At 32.5% G+C, this 18,850-nt stretch overlaps 1 protein-coding gene across 7 annotated transcripts in view; it reads left to right on the top strand.

The window, feature by feature from the left end:
* Positions 1 to 18,850, top strand: part of LOC115216961 (protocadherin-like wing polarity protein stan) — a 314,183-nt gene that overhangs the window by 226,778 nt on the left and 68,555 nt on the right. For all 7 annotated transcript variants that reach the window (XR_005001272.1, XM_036507436.1, XM_036507435.1 and 4 more), the window contains exons 11-19: positions 1,661 to 1,810; positions 3,665 to 3,778; positions 4,669 to 4,834; positions 6,298 to 6,563; positions 8,050 to 8,233; positions 10,336 to 10,437; positions 12,869 to 12,963; positions 16,926 to 17,135; positions 17,405 to 17,585. Coding sequence is in view for 6 of the 7 variants with exons in the window: in XM_036507436.1 (XP_036363329.1) it covers positions 1,661 to 1,810; positions 3,665 to 3,778; positions 4,669 to 4,834; positions 6,298 to 6,563; positions 8,050 to 8,233; positions 10,336 to 10,437; positions 12,869 to 12,963; positions 16,926 to 17,135; positions 17,405 to 17,585 (1,468 nt within the window). In the remaining variant the exon portion in view is untranslated. The remainder of the gene's footprint in view (positions 1 to 1,660; positions 1,811 to 3,664; positions 3,779 to 4,668; positions 4,835 to 6,297; positions 6,564 to 8,049; positions 8,234 to 10,335; positions 10,438 to 12,868; positions 12,964 to 16,925; positions 17,136 to 17,404; positions 17,586 to 18,850) is intronic.

The following is an 18,850-nucleotide window of genomic DNA, read 5'->3' as shown; positions in this document are numbered from 1 at the left end:
AATAAATCATAAGGTAAACCTTAAACTCCCAGTGAAAACGAACTTTGCATACACACTCTCTCTCTCTCTGTATTTCTCTTCCTCTCTCCTCTCCTCACCTCTCTCTTTCACTCACACACAGTCACAGTGGGATTGTGTAAATGTCCAGATTGCAGTGAAGTGATGAAAATTTCGACACGACATGGAAAAAATGGAAACTGAATTTATTAGTGTCTGTGTGATTTTAGATGGTTTAATATGAAAAGCAGTGCAAAGTGGCAAGCTGGCAGAATTTTTAGCATGCTGGGAAAAATGCTTAGTGGCATTTTGTCTGTCTTTACATTCTTAGTTCAGTTTTCCCCAAAGTCAGCTTTGGCTTCCATCCTTTCAGGGTCAATAAAATAAGTACCAGTTGAGAACTGGGGTTAATGTAATTGACTTACTTCTTTCCCTGAAATTACTGACCTTGTGCCAAAATTTGAGACAAATATAAAGTATAGTGAACCTTATTGTTTGGCTACTTTTCAAGTTTATAATGAAATGAAATCTATGATACTAGTCCCCTAAAAAACAGAAAAAAGATTTGAGAAACAATTTAGCTGTTAAATTAGCATATTTCCTTTAGGTGCTGTGGTATTTTGAATGTGAGTAAGAATATATATATATATATATATATATATAAAGGAATACAAAAAAATAGGACAAGAATGCAAAACATTCAGACAGCTAGATGATACAAAAAAGGGACAAGAAAAAACATGGATGGGTCATTTGAAGTTTTTTTTCCTCGGTCGAATTCCAGATTATCTTTGCAATTTCAGCTGGTTATACTGGAGATTGATCCAATCTGGCCAGCCCCAAGGAAAAACTAAGCTAAGAGCACTAGATTCCTTGGAAGAAAGTAGCAAATGTATATGAAAACAAGGTCAGAAAAAAATGGAGAAATGGTACACAAATACAAATGCAAATAACATGACATAACAACAGGTGTCTTTCGACTAAGGTCAAATTAAATTAAGCTGGTGTGTGTGGAATATAGATGTTGTACAGATGGTAGTCGTACCAAGAAAGAAAGGTCAGGTTTGGCCGAACACCAATCGTGTGGAGAGAGAGAAGAGAGTTAGAGACAGAGAGACAGAAGAATTAGGGAGGGACAAGAAAAAAAGAAAAGGGACAAAATTAAGTGAAAGAGGAGGGAAGGTTAGAATGAAGAGAAAGCCAGGAAATGTGAGAGAGGGGGAACGAAAGAAAGATGAGTGGAAAGAATGAATTAAGCGTGAAGGGGCTGATAGAAAGAAAGGAAGAATGAATGAATAAGAGTCGTACAAAAATTTATATGTATATATATATACATATATATATGTACTTACATATAAGAAACCAAAGTGTTTGTATGCTGCAATATGCATATAAAAAGGAATACAAAAAATAGAACAAGAATGCAAAACATCCAGGCAGCTAGATGATACAAAAAAGGGACAAGAAAAAACACGGATGGGTCATTCGAAGCTTTCTTTCCTCAGTCGAGTTACAGATTATCTTTGCAATTTCAGCTGGTTATACTCAAGATTTATATATATTGCAGTCACAAATTAAATAACCAAGAAATTTTTTATTTGTTTGGATCTCATGTTTGCTGTCAAGTAACTAACTGTTGGTGTTCTGAATTTTTTTATTGCAGTTGAAGGATGGTTTTGTGACTTATAAGTTTCGACACCATAACATTGTATACCAACACAATCCAGTTGATGATGGTCAATGGCATTATGTACAAACAAGCTGGTACCAAGAAGAACTTAGTATTACTGTTGATTATATCAATGATACTATGGTAAATTATATCTATCCTTTTTTCAATATGTATTGCATAGTCATTCAGTTCCAGTATAACCATTTAATTACTACCAACCATGCCAGTATGCTCAAACAATCCTTGTTAGCTCATGTCTGTCAAATTCAAACACTTGATATAATAAATGAAGTAATATTCTGATGCTAGGAATACCTTTTTGATTACTTATGAAAACACACTATTCTGTTTGTCTTTGTCAATACAGTTGAGAATATATAAAAAAAATTGTTATCACAGTTTAATGTTAATGGAAGGGAGGAGATACAAATTTATAACATGGAGGACCTATCATTTGCTTTCTCTTCTAGTTTCTTGATGTCTAGTTCCCTACATTCTTCCAGACTTTCTAGTCTTGTATTTTAGCTTTTATGGCTCTATGTACTGTCATGTCACCATCTGTTTGGCTGGAGCTTTCTTTTCAGTATTTCATCTGGGTTTTATTTTTAAGACTCTGATTTCTGATGTCTTACTTCAGCTTTCATCTTTCTACCAATCATTTATCCAAGAATTCAAAGTATATATTGTTTGTACTAATCTCAACTATGAAGATAAACCCCTTTACCAATTTAAGGGGCTCTTCTTTCTTTGGAATGAAAACAGGAAAAAAAACTGAGAACCCTATCCACTCACTTATTTCTTTAATAGTTTGCACATTTCATGGTAGAATAATCTCATCCTTTCTGACAAAGAGTGAAAAACATGTAAACATAGATCATGTAAAAGTAATTATGAATAACAAAGATATAGAAACAATTTCATTTCAACCCAGTCTCTTGTCTTCAGTAAAACATCTGAAAGAATTATAATCTTTTTAAATAACTCTTTATATTCATTTTTCTATGCTGGAATGGCCAGGATAGTTTAATTTTCTAAATATTTCACTGCATTTTGAAAAGAATGTTTTTACAGCTGTATGTTCTTTCTTTCATTAATCACTCAACCATTTAGTGAAAGTATTGCCTGCTTTCAGTTAAGTTAGAGCAAAGCAAGTAGTGTAATGTATTTTCCTTAAAGACTACAGAATGTCAGGATATCAAATTGTGACCATCCACATCTTTAACCTCACAAAGCCTCGAGTAATGATGATAATAATAATAACAACAACAACAACAACAACAAAATAATAATAATAATAATAACAACAACAACAATAAAATAATAATAACAACAACAATAATAAAATAATAATAATAAAAATAAAATAATAATAATAATAATAATAATAATAATAATAATAATAATAATAATAATGATAATAATGATAATAATAATAAATAATAACTATTATATTATTATTATTATTCAAATAATATAATAATATATGATAAGTGCATGCATGGCTATGTGATTAGGGAGTTCACTTCCCAACTATGTGGTTTCAAATTCAGCCCCATTGTATAGTAACTTAAACAAATGTCTTCTATGATAACCCTTGGCCAATGAAAGCTTTGTGAGTGGTTGGTGGACGGAAACTGAAAGAAGCTTGTTGTGTATATGTGTGCATATGGCTAACCCTACTTTTTTCCATCGAAGGCCCAATATTAGACTATTTACCCTGATCACAACTGGTACCACGTCTACGTTACCCTCTTGCATTCCAGTCTTGCCATTTCCACTTTCAGTTTGGAATACTTTGTGATTTTTTTTTCAACCTTTCTACTTGCAAATATTCACATGTGGTATGGCTACCTCAATCAATCAATCAATCAGCACCATTATTAAGCTCTCTACCACCATCTCATCATCATCATCATCATCATTATCATCATTCATAACTTTGATGTTACAGATTATAACATTCTCCTCTTTATTTCTCTTTTGTTTGTTTTGCAGGAAGTGGGAAAAATTTCTTCTGATATACTGGGTAAAGATATAACTCGAATTTATATCGGTGCTTATTCAAAAGACAGCACTAACTTTACTGACTATTTTGTTGGATGTATTCGGGTGAGTAACTTAAGATAACTTCCTTCTATATTGTTTATTATTATCTTGGATTTGTATATTAGTTACAGAAGAGAAACTGTCTGTTAGAATAACTATAATACACAGGTAATATAATTCTAACTAATAACCGAAATCAGGTTGAAGTTATTCAATAGTATTATGGGTCTTTTTATATGTTAACGAAATTACACATACTATATTGTGTGCTGTACACGTGTAGCTTTACTACAGGTAAAAGCTACATGTATACACCTGATATGAATATGTCCCCAGTTAGCATATGCATATTAATATTTGTTTTTATGTGAATTTATGAATAAGAATAATTTAACATTAAAATGTAGGATTACTCAATACTTTTTGGAAGAGTGCATCTGATGACAACATATATATATAGAGAGAAAGAGAGAGAGAGAGAGAGAGAGAGAGAGCATATACATATATTCTGTAAATATACAAATATCTATATGCTTTTACATGAATGTTCATCTTCTGAATATTTTCAGTTCTCTCTCTCTCTCTCTCTCTCTCATTGTCTCTCTCTTTCTCTCTCTCTATTTCTCTATCTCTCTCTTTCTTTCAGTATATATATATATGTATGCACACATATATGTACAGGTATGCATGCTCATGCACACTTGCTCAATACGCACACACACACACACGATGAGGGAATGTAGTGATCCTGATTATGAATATCAATGATATTGCCGAGAGAGAAATGCCTTGGAGGAGCATTCTCCATGCTAAATACAAATATGCATATAAGTGTGTGTGTGTGTGTGCAGGCGTGCGCATGCATGTGAGTGAGTGAGTGAGTGAGTGTGTGTGTGTGTGTGTGTGTGTGTGTGTGTAAACTGCCTTCATTTTTCTCTATTTTTTTATTCCAGAGTTTTCGTATTGGCAACAAATTATCAAACTCATTGTTAGCAAATCCACGAGTGCACCAAGCTGATAAAGGATGTAAAGTTGATGATCCATGCCAACACGATAACCCATGTCGTCCAAACACCTGCATAAACGAGTGGGGAAAATATCGTTGTCAATGTTTGCCAGGTAAACTAATCTCTTAACTTTTATCTTTTACTTGTTTCACTCATTAGACTGCAGCCATTCTGGGGCACCACCTTGAAAAAGTTTTAGTGAAATGAATTGACTTCAGTAAAACAAACCAACACTTGTTGTCAGGTGGTGATGCGGGACAAAGACAGAGACAAAAATGCATACAAACGTTCATATATAATCACACATATATATATATATATATATATATATATATATATATATATATATATATGATGGGTTTCTTTCAGTTTCTGTCCACCAAATTCACTCACAAAACTTTGGTCAGCCCAAGTGTATAATAAAAGACACTTGCTCAAGGTGCTACATAGTGGGACTGAACCCAGACCCATGTGATTGGGAAGCAAATTTCTTCCCACACAGCCGCACCTGTGCCTATATATATAATCAATATTTCTTTAAAGAATTTTGTAGTTAAATTCTAAATTCATAATTTTTGAGGCTTCAGCTCAATTTTTGCCCCTGGTATTGTATTATTGAGCAACTCACTTTACTTCAATAATTTTCATTCTTTTATTGGTGTAGAAGTATGGCCTAGTGGTTAGGATGTTGGACTCTCAATCACAAGATTGCACTTTTAATTCCCTAACTGGGTTGTGCATTGTGTTCTTGAGCAAAATACTTCATTTCATGCTGCTCCAGTTCACTGAGCTGTATATGAGTCATTCTGTGGTGGACTGGTGTCCTGTTCAGTGGGGAATTGTTGAGGTCTCAGTCACTTATAGGTCATAGAAACAAGGTAGCTGGCTTTGTGAGTCCTAGGACTGAAGACAGTATTGTTCAGAAGTACTATTTTAACATTTTTTAAACACTATGATAAAGTGGATGATATGAGGAAAGATATTCAACCTTAAAACACTGCTTTAAAGAAGAGTAACTCAAAAATGCATTCATTTCCCCATAACTTCCAATGTCAATCAATGTCAGTGTTTTATATCTGCTTTTCTATACAGGTTAGATTAAATCAGTGTTTCTCAATCATTTTTCGCATCTGGCCCCACCTTTGATTCTGCTTATTCTATTTTATTCTACTGGATCCCTATAGCCATTCAATGTTTAAAAATCATGTTATATTTTTATAATCAAATATTTCTAGAAATTGTATTAAAAAATTATTAAAATACTTTGTGTATTGGAGAAGTATAACCAATTTATTTCACAAATTTTAACAATAAAATTTTACATGGTCCTCCAAGGTCATATGGACCCTGGTTGAGAACCTCTGGGTTAGACAGTTTTTCTGAGATGGTGTTGGCAGTATCACCAACTTTTTTAATTGCCTCTTAGGACATGATATATATTTATTAATGCTTGAATTTATAAACTTGTGTGTATTAACAAGAAAAAAGAATAGAGATGGAGGGTTTCATTTTACACATTTTTCCAGTGCATATACATGACTATCTATGCTGTAAATTATTTGTTTTTCTAACCAGGTCGCATTGGTTCCAATTGCACTGATGTCTGTGACAATTTCAACCCTTGTCAAAACATGGGTATATGCCATCGCCCCACTGCTCACGAAACTACGTACTCTTGTGAATGCGGTCATTTGCAACTTGGTCGTTACTGTGAAATAAGCTTACTTCAGCCTTGTCCTGCATCTTGGTGGGGATATCCTATTTGTGGACCATGCAACTGTAACAAAAAAATGGGATTCAGCCCAGTTTGTAACAAATCCACAGGAGCCTGTTCATGCAAAGTATGTATTTTATAGTTGTTGTTGCTGTTGTTGTTGTTGTTGCTGCTGTTGCTGTTGTTGCTGTTGCTGCTGTCAGCAAGGGTGTTTGCCCAATTTTCTGAGCTGCTGTCACAGTCTATCTCCATTTGAGAATTCGTTTATTTTCTGTAGAATACCAACCCACTTGGTGCTTCTAAGTTTGTTTATAAAATATGTATTTGAGTATAATACATAAAGTTTTTAGAACTTAAATATCAGAAAAGAACATTATCCAAGAGAATTAAATGTTACCCATTTCTGCTAGGGAAGTGCATCAACATATTCATGATGGCATGACTGAAAGTAAGTTAGTTATACCTATTGTCCAAGCCAACTGATATGTAATGAAGAGTTAAGATCCCTATAATAATGTTACATTTCTCTATGATTGTGATAATATATTATATGCTTGGAACAACTAGAAGACATGCATTCCATGCTGCCAACCTTCAGTATGGTTGGCCAGAATGTAATACTTATATTATTCAAAATCCTACTTGAATTATTTAATCTGAAATTTAAATTAACAAATAGTTCATAATACAATGGTATTGTCATTATGAAAATGTGAATATAAACTGAAAAAGAAAAATACTTCTGTTTCTGAAATACTGTAATTATTATAATGAGCCATCACTATAAGCATTTTGATCGAATGATAGAAAGTATTTGATGATCAAAGTATTTAAAAGGATGTATAATGGAAGTAATGCATTATGTTTTTTTTATACCCTTCCATATTGCTGACTTGTCATAGGTTGACTTTACAGCAAATACTCTTTTGCAACCTACACTAATAATTTTCAATGATGTTGATGATAACTTTTGAATTTGCTTATAGTTTTGAGGATATGTAAATTTTTCAATGTTTATTATACAGCAATTATAATAAATCTGACTAAACACTTCTTTTTTCTATGATTTTGTGGATCTTAAATAGTGATGAGCATCATACATGGATGCATATTATATATGAATATGTACAGTTGTGGGATTGGTAAACTCTCTCAGCTATACTTCTCACATAATTCCATTAGTCCAAATCATGTGAGAAGTGCCAATGTTTCCAAAGAGTCTCAAGAAATGGAGCCTAAAGCAACCATCAGATCATTCAATCATGCATAAACCATTGAATGGCTAAATAGATACAAATCACTCTGACTTTCACACTGTGCCATATATCACCAATGATATGTATGGAGTTTTATGCACTTCAAGATATTTTATTGAATATCCTTGTGTTATAAGTCTAACTCACCGGAACTGATTGTTAGTAAGAAAAAAAAAATCAAAATTCCAAAACATGTCATCTTCTACATATTGTTTACTGTCTTTGTTTTTGTTTTTAAATTTATATTAAATTGTCTTGCTATTACCCCAATTTTACGTACTTTTGTTTGGTGTTACAGCAGTAGTTACACAATTTTCTACTATGAAGTTATTTTAAAAAATTTTATCTTAATTACAGACTAACCACTATAAACCAAAAAATGAAGACCAATGTTTTCCTTGCAATTGTTACCATGTTGGATCTAAAGGTTTTTTTTGTAACCCTGTCACTGGTCAGTGCAATTGTAAAAAAGGAGTGGTTGGTCGCAGATGTGACAGCTGCCTGAGTCCCTTTGCAGAAGTGCATGAATCAGGTTGCCGAGGTAAGTTTCTTTCTTTATTATTTATTTTTTAATTGTATCTGTATCATTAAGTCTTGCAAGAATGATAACGAGAGAGAAGAATCACAATTACAGTGGAAGCAGCACCAGAAATAGGGGTGTTCTGCAGATTACTGAAAAGTTAATCCTTCCTAAATTATAAGAAACCTTATAGCTGATGTTTATTTATTTTTTCTTGCTTTCTGTAGCATTAATCCTTTTATGGCCATATTTCTAACAATACACTCCCTTATATTTCAGTTAATCAAAAGGATAATCAAGTATCTGTAATAATCTAGTAAAATAACTAAAATTTTCATGTTTTAGTTGATGTTTAGAACTTAACTGAAAACATAGTTTCTTACATAAAATTATAATGGGCAGTTTTCATTTAAATATAAACACATTAAAATAGAACTAGGGGTTGTCTTAGGCAGGTTGGTATCAAAACAATTAAAACAGATGAGAAATAAACATCTTGGATAGTAAAATTAACCCATTTTATGTAGCATTTTCCAGCATATAGAATTGAACTAAGCACTAAAAGTCAATGAAACATTTATCAAACTCCATAGTACTGTCATTATTTAAAGCATTTCAGAACTTACTTGAAACCAGTGAAAGGACTTCTATGTAGTTGTTTGACCTTCTTGAAATAGCAGCCAAATTTCCTTCAAATCACATTCTATCATCTTGAAAAAGAAAGACTACTTTGGATAATGTTGTCTTCTGTCCCTCTAAATTGTCATCCACTATTATAGTCTTCTAGCCCTACACTCAAGCTCTGCCTCACCATTCCACTTCACTGAATCTGCCCTCAACCTCAACTGCTTCACCAGTTTACTAGAATTTCTACCAGCATATTACTAGGATGGTCATGGGAAACAGGATGGCTCTCAAGTATGCCAACCTGTTTGTTGTATATGTGATCCAAATCTTCATGCATTTTACTGGTTCCACCCCAGAACTATATGGTTGTTAAAAGTAACTTTATCAACACTACCTTCCTTGTCCATGTACAACTCAACTCTTTCACCACTTTTGTCAATTCACTTCCCTGCTCAAGATATCACATCCACCATCTCTATGATTTCTGTTAATTTTCTGGACATCTCTGCCTCTATTGCCTAACTCGGTGTCTCTATGTCTTTCTTTTACAAACCAATTCTCATTCCTACCTCCATTTCACCTCAACCTAGCCTACTCTCTTCAGATCTATAATCCCCTACTCAGAATTCCTTTGCTTCTACATTTCTGTGGTCATAACTCTTACTTCAATATTCAGTTGTACCAGATAGTTTACTATTTCACTATGGGTTTACCTCCAACAAGCCTAGCACACCACTTGCCATTGCATCTATGCTGTTGACTCTATTCCCACTCTCATATTTTGAATCCACTCATGAGAATTCTGTCTTAAAAAAGGGAGGATACATTGAATGATGTACTCTTAGATATGCTATGTGTGAAAATAAGACTGATTGGTCATGGCTAGAATGCCCTTGACCAGAGGTCTGCTTGATCAAGATTAACCTGGGGCTAAGCAATGTCATTGTGAGGTGGGAAACCAATAATCTAAGGTTGTCTGAATTGAAAGTGTTTCACATATATTCCTCTTCCAGAAAACTGAGAATTCCTACCTATTAACCCTTTTGTTATCATATTTCTGTTGAAATACTCTGTCATTACTTCAATTAATTTTGAAAATAATGAAGAATTTAGTAAAATAACTGTCATTATTAATTGGTGTTTAGATCATAAATTAACACTAAGTTCTAGTGCAAGATTTTAATTCAAGACTCTTGAAAACAAGATGTTTGTACCACAGACCCAGGGGTGGTCTTATGCAGGTTGGTTTCAAAAGGATTAAAGAAATCCTTAGATGTTTTGTTTATCTTATAAAAAAAAAACAAATCCACTTTCCCAAACCAACCAAAGTGTAATCAACAAAGGTTTTTGATAAAACATTTCAACTGTATTGTATTTCATCAGAGAATTACTTACAGACTCTCTCTCACTCTCTTCTTTTGATAGATTTTCTGTTTTTTTAGCTAATAATTTCCTTACTGGAATCTTCAATGTATTTGTGTATCTGTTTCTTGCAGTTGTTTATGATGTGTGCCCTAGAAGTTATGCCAAAGGTTTGTGGTGGGATCGCACTTTTATCAATGAAATTGCAGTTCAAGATTGTCCAACAGGCGCAATCGGTATATATAAATTGTTTATGCTTAATCTTCTTATACACCTAAATCATATCAAATGAGACTTATATTGCACCTAACTTATAGATCAGTTTCAACTTTATGTACACTAAAGTATCTTCCTACATAAGTTTATATTCATACATTTTGTAATGTCCATTTCCATACACTTAACTTTCCTATACAAATAATTCATTTTTTTTACCAAATACACTTGATTTATCTTCACTTTGTTTTATACTGTGTGTGTGTGTGTGTGTGGTGTGTGTGTGTGTGTGTGTGTGTGTGTGTGTGAGTGTGTGTGCATGTGTGTTTATATGTATATATACATAGGTACAAGCATGCCTTATCTATCTGTCTGCCTGTCTGTCTATTTGTTTTCACACACACACAAGCATAGCAAAGTGGGATAAAAAGTTCACTTTGCAACTCTGTGGTTTCAGGTTCTGTCCCACTTGGTTTCTATTATAACTTCAGGACTACCAATGCTTTGTGAGTGTATTTGGTAGGCAGAAACTGTGTAGAAGTTCATGTTGTGTGTGTGTGTGTGTGTGAACATGTATGTATGTGAACGAGTGTGTACATATATGTATATGTGCACAAATGTTCACATTCCACAGCTTCATTCATCCCCAACTAGCTGAAACAGCAATACAATGTTTACATTCTCTGGTGACATTGTGACCAGTTGGTTTGTATTTTCAAAGATCCTTTCTTGAAAAGACCAGTAAGGGTTGTTGATGGGAAGAGTATCAACAGGGGAAATGAATATTAAACGAATGAGCAAATGAATGAAAAATATGTAATTTATATACTTTCAACTTAGCAGTGTTATCTCAATTTGTTATATGCATCGTTTTCTATCAACAGTATGATTGCAAACAACTTTCTGTACAGTTAGTCCATATTTTAGCTATGACTGATTTAACTCTATAAAGTATTAAATTGCTTGTCAATTTTCAGTTAATTCAGTGTTTTTTCACAGACCTAGTGTTTATACTTTTTTAAATGCTTTGTTGTCAGTTAAGTAGATGGAACAATTCATTGTTTTTCTTAGATATCAGCCAAGAGAAAAAAAAGGGGGTTTTCCTCTAATGATTCAATACTTCATACACTCAACCATTTGTGATTCCTTGCTGCAAGTAATATCACCACCTTACAACCGAAGTTAAAAGTTATTGTTAGGGAAAATATTCAACTTTAAGCAGATTGTATGGAAATTTTAACAGGAATTTGTCCAAACAGAATTTGACCAAGTTGGAATCTGTCAGCTTTGCAGCTGGGGCCTTTTATGAAGTCACTTAATCTGCTAGAAAATAGAAGCCAAATCTCTCTCAAATCACATCCTACCATATAAAAAGGTAGGAGATATTGAATAGTGTAGTCCTAGTTACACTTTATCCTGGAAACAAAGCAGAGTGATCATGGATGGAAAATCTTGTGTCATAGGTCTGCTCAGTCAGGGCTAAGCAACAGTAATGACCCATTTGATATGAAATAGTCGTATCAAATTGTTTATATTTTAGAAAAGACAGTGCTTTTAAAGCTGAATATTTGAAATAATTCAGGTATCTTTGTTCAGGTGTTGCTGAATCTAAAGTTAATTCCATTAATAATTTGTTCAATATCAAAAATGTTGGAACTAAAGTTTTAATGTAAATTTAATGAATTTTGATAAACTTTACATCCACAGTCAGTGTCTTTAGACTCAGGCACAGCAGACAGCTTATTTGTGTATGTTGTGGTTCTGCATAAGGAGCTCCAGTGCATTGCTTTGCTTCTTAAGGCCTATAATGCTGTTATAACAGCCTTAATCACTCTGTATGTTAGTCATTCATTCAATTTTGCATTCATTTTTATTGAGGCAGCGTTTTACAGCTAGATAGTTGCTTTTATATTTCTTAACTTCATCTCTAGTACATGTGAACTGGAGATTCTCTCATAAATTAGCGGTTATGTGCAACATCAAGATCTGAAGAAATTTCTATGAAGAAACTGATTTTATTTTTATTTGTTGATGTTTGATATTATTATGAGATTGTTTCCTTTGATTGGGTGTTTCTGAAGCAAGTTGTGGCTGCCAAGTAGCCAAGGTATTCTCTTCATTTGGATGATTATGCTATAGATCAAACACATAAGATATCCTACTTTCTTGTGTGATTCAGGACCTCATTGCACATTCTATCATGTATAAACTGAATTATGAAGAACATGGCATGTTGCACCCAATTGAAGCTCTGGAGAATTGGTTGATGATAGTAATGAAGATGATTAACCAATAGAATAACTGTGCTCAAGTCTATATGTTTTATTTATTGATTTCTAACTTGCTAATATCTCTTGCAATGAATATCAGTTAAAAAACAAAAGCAAAACAAAAAAAAAAAAAACTCAGAAAGAGCAAGCAATTTACATTATGAGTAATTTATTATTTCAGGTGATGCTAAACGCAACTGTACCAAATTACAAAGCTGGCTTGCTCCAGACCTTTTCAATTGTACCAGCAAAGAATTCGTGAAAATACAAAACCAGGTATGCATTAGAAATGAATGTTATATAATGTGATAAAAGAATGGTGTTAAAATTCAAAATCTGAAATAGAATAGAAATCATCAAAAAAAAAAAGTTCTGGTATGGTTAGAAACCTCAAGACATGAAAGAACTGGAATATATATGAATAATAATAAAGCAATTATTGACTTTATATCAGGTTTTTTTTAAAAGTAGGGCCTCAGGTTTCTTGACTGTCTAAACTTTAACTTTAATTAGTAACCTCCAAAGTTCTGTTCCTGTTTTAATTATCTAACACTGTTTTCTGTTTTAATTCAGTGTTTGCAGTTATAATTAAGTTGCCTTACAGCTGTTTTATATAAAGTAGTAAATTGAATGATTTCAAATAAATTTTACTCTGGCTGTTTTATTACAAAATTGTAGTCTTATAACAATCCAATGATTGAGAGATTATGTTGCTATCTAATCCTTTGTTGCTGCTTCTGCTTCTGTTTCTGGTGCTGATAAATGGCATGTCTCAACTTTAATCAAATCAACCAATGGCACTGACTTTAAACTTCATATATTAGGTGTTGTCTGGCTTTGATTAATTATTCTAATATATGACTAACTTGCTTATATTTTTCATCCACTCTAAAGGGATAAAATACTAGCTACTAAACAGCATACTATATATATATATATATATAATAATAATAATAATAATAATATTAGGGAATAAATCCAAACTTACTGGGGTTAAATTAGATTTAGGATTAAATCCAATTTTATAGTATAAATATATTATATTATATTATATTAAATTAGAGATAAAACCACTATTAGGCAAATCAAACAGTGAAAAACATAAGCCAATACATAAAATTAATTTAAAGATATAAAAGTTAAAAATAAAAAATTATTTAAATAATTTAAACTTATAAATTTTATATATATATACAAATATATATATATATATATGTATGTATGTATATTTTTATATTTATATATTATTTTATTTATTTATTAATTAATTAATTAATTTATTTATTTATTTATTTATTTATTTTTTAAAAATTAAATATCAAAAGTATTAAAAGTTTAATAAAAGATAAAGAGTAAAACACTACGATCGTTTCATGGCTGTACCAATTCAAATAACAATAATTTAAATTCAATTAATAATTCGAGTTATGGTTACAGTCAATCTTCAGGTTAATTGAAATATTTAAACAATATTTTTAAGATATAAATAATATAATAATTTTACTTATAATAAACTCTATTATCAAACTAGAAACTTAAAACTTAACAATTATGATTATTTTAGATCTTAATTATAATATTTATAAACATTTATATATTTTCATTGATAATTTATATATAATAGTCATTTTTTAAATAAAAATACACACAAATTTCCACACGGAAACACGTAGTATCTGCCCTAGGCACGTAACTTCAACCGTGTTATTTCTGATGTGAATTTGCTACCCAGGTATCGGTTAAACGAATTATCCATAAAAAGATATTTCATTTTTCTACTCAAATATATATATATATATATATATATATCATCATCATCATCATCATCATCATCATCGTTTAACGTCCGTTTTCCATGCTAGCATGGGTTAGACGGTTCGACTGGGGTCTGGGAAGCCAGAAGGCTGCACCAGGCCCAGTCTGGTCTGGCAGTGTTTCTACAGCTGGATGCCCTTCCTAACGTCAACCACTCCGTGAGTGTAGTGGGTGCTTTTTACGTGCCATAATCTTGGAGTGGTTGGCGTTAGGAAGGGCATCCAGCTGTAGAAACTCTGCCAGATCAGATTGGAGTCTAGTGCAGCCATCTGGTTTGCCAGACCTCAGTCAAATTGTCCAACCCATGCTATCATGGAAAGCGGATGTTAAACGATGATGATGATATACATACATATATTTACATACCTACACATATATGTATATATACATGTATAAATGGGTACAGGACGTCAAAAAAAGTGAACAAAATGAGAACATAAAAAAACAACAAAAACATGGAAAACGAACTTTTTTTTGGACAACGAAAGAAACAAATAGAGAAATGAGACAGGCAACATAAAGAGCAATCCCTTCATCAGTTGTCCCCTGTTTTATCTACTTCGCGTTTATATAAAGTAGTAAATTGAATGATTTCGACATGGAAATAGCACAGAAGTAAATCTAAGATATTTCAATATAAGAAGCAATTTAATAAAAATGATTTTAAAAATTATATAAAGTAAATATTACCAGTTTTGATGATGAATCTCATCTTATCAATTATCAGTAAGAATTTATAAAAATTTGAAGTAAAAATAGTTTATCTTCTGTCTGGCGGGGTAAAACATGTCTGGAGATTTTTCATTGAAGTCTTCTTTAAATATATTTTGTTATAGAGTAAGAGAGGGGGTGTAGTTGTCTATTGTCTAAAAGAAATCTTTGTGCTTTTAAGCCACTCCCTTGGCAGGAACCCACAAAGATTTCTTTTAGACAATACACAACTACACCCCCTCTCTTACTCTCTAACACTTTGAACTCTATATCAAACTATATTTAAAGAAAACTTCAATAAAAAATCTCCAGATGTGTTTTTGACCCCTAGACAGAAGACAAACTGTTTTTACTTCAAATTTTTATAAATTTTTACTGATATTTGATGAGATTAGATTCATCATCGAAACTGGTAATATTTTCTTTATATCATTTTTAAAATCATTTTTATAAAATTGAAATGTCTTAGATTTACTTCTGTGCTATTTCCACCTCCATCTTTTATATATAAAAATTTAATTTGTATAGATCTCTAATCTTTTCTCAACTATATACATACATATATATATATATATATATATATATATTATATATATATATATATATATATATTATATATATATATATATACTTTATCTATAGGTTAAGACTACCAATGGTTTCATGTCAAAAATCAATATTAGACAGTCAACTGGTACTTATTTTATTGAACCTGAAAGAGATGAAAAGCAAAGTTGAAATTTTGCCAAGGTCAACTTTGTCTTTCACCTCTTTTGCCATCAATAAAATAAGTACCAGTTGAACACTAGGGTTGATGTAATCAACTTACTCCTCCCCCAAAATTGCTGGTTTTATGCCAATAATAGATGGTAATGCGTGAATCAGAATGCCCAGCTAAAAGTCATCTTTTGAAGAAATTAATAAAGGAAATGATAATTATTTTATTCTTTATGGTTCAGTGACTTTAAAGTTGAATGGTCCTGAAAATTCTATCATTAGAATATGAATTATCAGAGCAAATATTTCTATGACAATGTTTTTCTTAACATTAGTTATTCAGTATGCTTGCCAGTTGTAAAGTATGGGGGATTTTTGTATTTTGATTGATAAATTAATGTGCCTCTGCCGCTATTTCTGGAGTGGGTGTTGTGGGAGTAGAGTCCTCAGGCATCTCCTCCATAGGGTCCTATAAAAAGCAACTGTCATTTGAGACTACAGATATTATCTAGCCATCTTGTTCTTGGTCTACTCTTAGGTCTCCTAAGAGCCATTAAAATGGCTGGTTGCCATTTTAATCATTTGTAGTTCCAGTGCTGTGCTTTCAATACGGAGAAGTAGGAGAGTAATGAGCTGGCAGAATTGTAAGCACACAGCAAAATGCTTAGTGGCATTTGTTCATGTTTACATTCTGAGTTCCCCTAAGTTGCTGGCGTTGAGCTAAATTTTGAAACCAATATGGGGAAGAATCCCTGATCTCCAAGCTATACACTCTGTTGAATAACATTACTTCAGAGATCCTTTAGAGGAACTTCATTTTGGCTTTTTCACCAGCCTCTCCTCTTCTGATGAGGTTTGAATTCATAATTATTAAACTCTGCTTTATTGGAAGAAACCAAATGCTGAAGCTTTTATATCCTGTGAATTGAACTTCATACCTTTTATTTTTTAAAAAACATTTTAACTCTTTTGTTTCTTCTAATTCTTTTCTCCAGATTCAGCAAATTGAAAGAGGTTCTCTGAAAATCAACACCTATGTATCAAAAACATTGATGCTTCAGTTAGCAGAGTCAGCAGCATCAGCAAAAAACCTCTATGGAAATGACATCAGTATTATTCTAAGGACCATAAACCAGATCTTGTTTTATGAAAATAAGCAAGAAGGTTTAAGTTTGACAAGTGAACAAGATCGTAAATTTATCAAGGTATTAACAGCAGCTAATTTTGACTTTTTCTTTCATTTTTTTAATTATTATTGGTAGTCCATATAAATATGAACAGCAGCTCTTCTAAAATTATATTGAGAATGTTTAGATAAATGGGATTTTTTTTTAAAGTAATTTATTACTTTTATATATTTTAATACTGTATTGTTGAAAAGGACAGTAATAGCAACATTTGTGGTGGTGGGCGGGTGTGTAATTTGTAATACTGATGATTTTTGTAATAATCTTGATTTAATTCTACTTTGCAGAACATGTTGTCAGCTCTGAGTTACTCATACAATAGCAAATACCGAACTGAATGGAATCGACTAAACAGAAATGGTGGGACTATGTCACTGACTATTCTCTTTGAGACCTATCTCCATACTCTTGCAACAAGCATGTCCTTGTCTCAATCTTGGCCTTTCCAAGTTGTTTCTGAAAATATTGGTAAGTTTCATGTAAACTTTGAAAAAAAAAATTGTTCTGATCTAAATTTAATATAAAAGTATTGATTCTTGGTTCTGTTAATTACTGATTTCCCCCTTCATTTGAGCATAGATGTAATTAGGTGCTGGCATGGCTGTGTAGATAAGAAGTTTACTTCCCAGCCTTGTGGTTTATGGTTCAGTATGATTGAGTGGCACCTTGGGCATGTGTCTTTTATAGCTTCAGGCTGACCAAAGTCTTGTGAGTGAATTTGGTTGACAGAAACTGAAAAGAAGCCTGTAGTGTGTGTTGGTTGCTATTTTTTGCTATTCAAATGACCATATTGAGGCTCTCTCATTCTCTGTTGTTGCTGCTGCCACCATGACCACCACTACTACCATCAAGATAGATTATCAATCCTGATAGAACTGAAGAAAATTGAGTGGGAATGGAATCACCTGGGCAAGTTTCAGCCATACTATGATATAGTTATTGTCATTAATTATGATAAAAGACTGAATAATGCTAATATTATTGTCATGCTTTAAAAGAGATAATGTCATAGCTGACTTTAGGAAGGATGTTTAGCAGTAAGTAAAGTAGGCATTAACATTAAAAAGTAAGGGAGGTAACTGTGATTAAAATTAGAAAGTCGTAAGTCTGAATTTTGGCAGTAAGGTGATAACCTTCGATATATTTTTCTAGTATCAGACTTCATTAGCAAAGCAGTCCAATTGTTGGTACCTGATTTTAGAATGACTAGAGAAAATCATCATCTTATTTCATGTCTTCTTTCTGTGTTATAAGAAATGATTCTAGAACATACATTTGATATATGTATATTGATGTGTGTGTGCGCGCACACACACATGATCATGATCATCATTATCGTTAAATGCCCGTTTTCTATGCTGGCACCCACCCTTATATAATGTGGGGGAGCTGTGTATCTCCTTTACAGCAAGACCCCCTGCTCCTGTCCCTCTAATCATGTGTTAGCCTCTCAATACCTGGCATAAAACCACTTCTCTCTCTACAACACTTTCACTCAGCTGAGGAGTCTTTTGTTGTTTTGCAAGTTATATGGTGGCAGTGCCATGAGAAAAATGCACGCAGTACATCCTGTGAAGTGATTGGCATTAGGAAGGGCATCCAGCTATGGGAACCATGCCAAAGCAAATATTGGAGCTTGACCCAGTCTTTTGAGTCATTCGACCCTGTCAAACTATCCAATACCTGCCAGCATAGAAGATGGACATAAAATGAAGAGGATGATGATATGTAAT

This window comes from Octopus sinensis, linkage group LG11 (genome assembly GCF_006345805.1).
Source record: "Octopus sinensis linkage group LG11, ASM634580v1, whole genome shotgun sequence".
Classification (NCBI taxonomy): Eukaryota; Metazoa; Mollusca; class Cephalopoda; order Octopoda; family Octopodidae; genus Octopus; species Octopus sinensis.
Note: the sequence above shows the minus strand (reverse complement) of the source record. Positions and strands in the feature narration are given on the sequence as shown.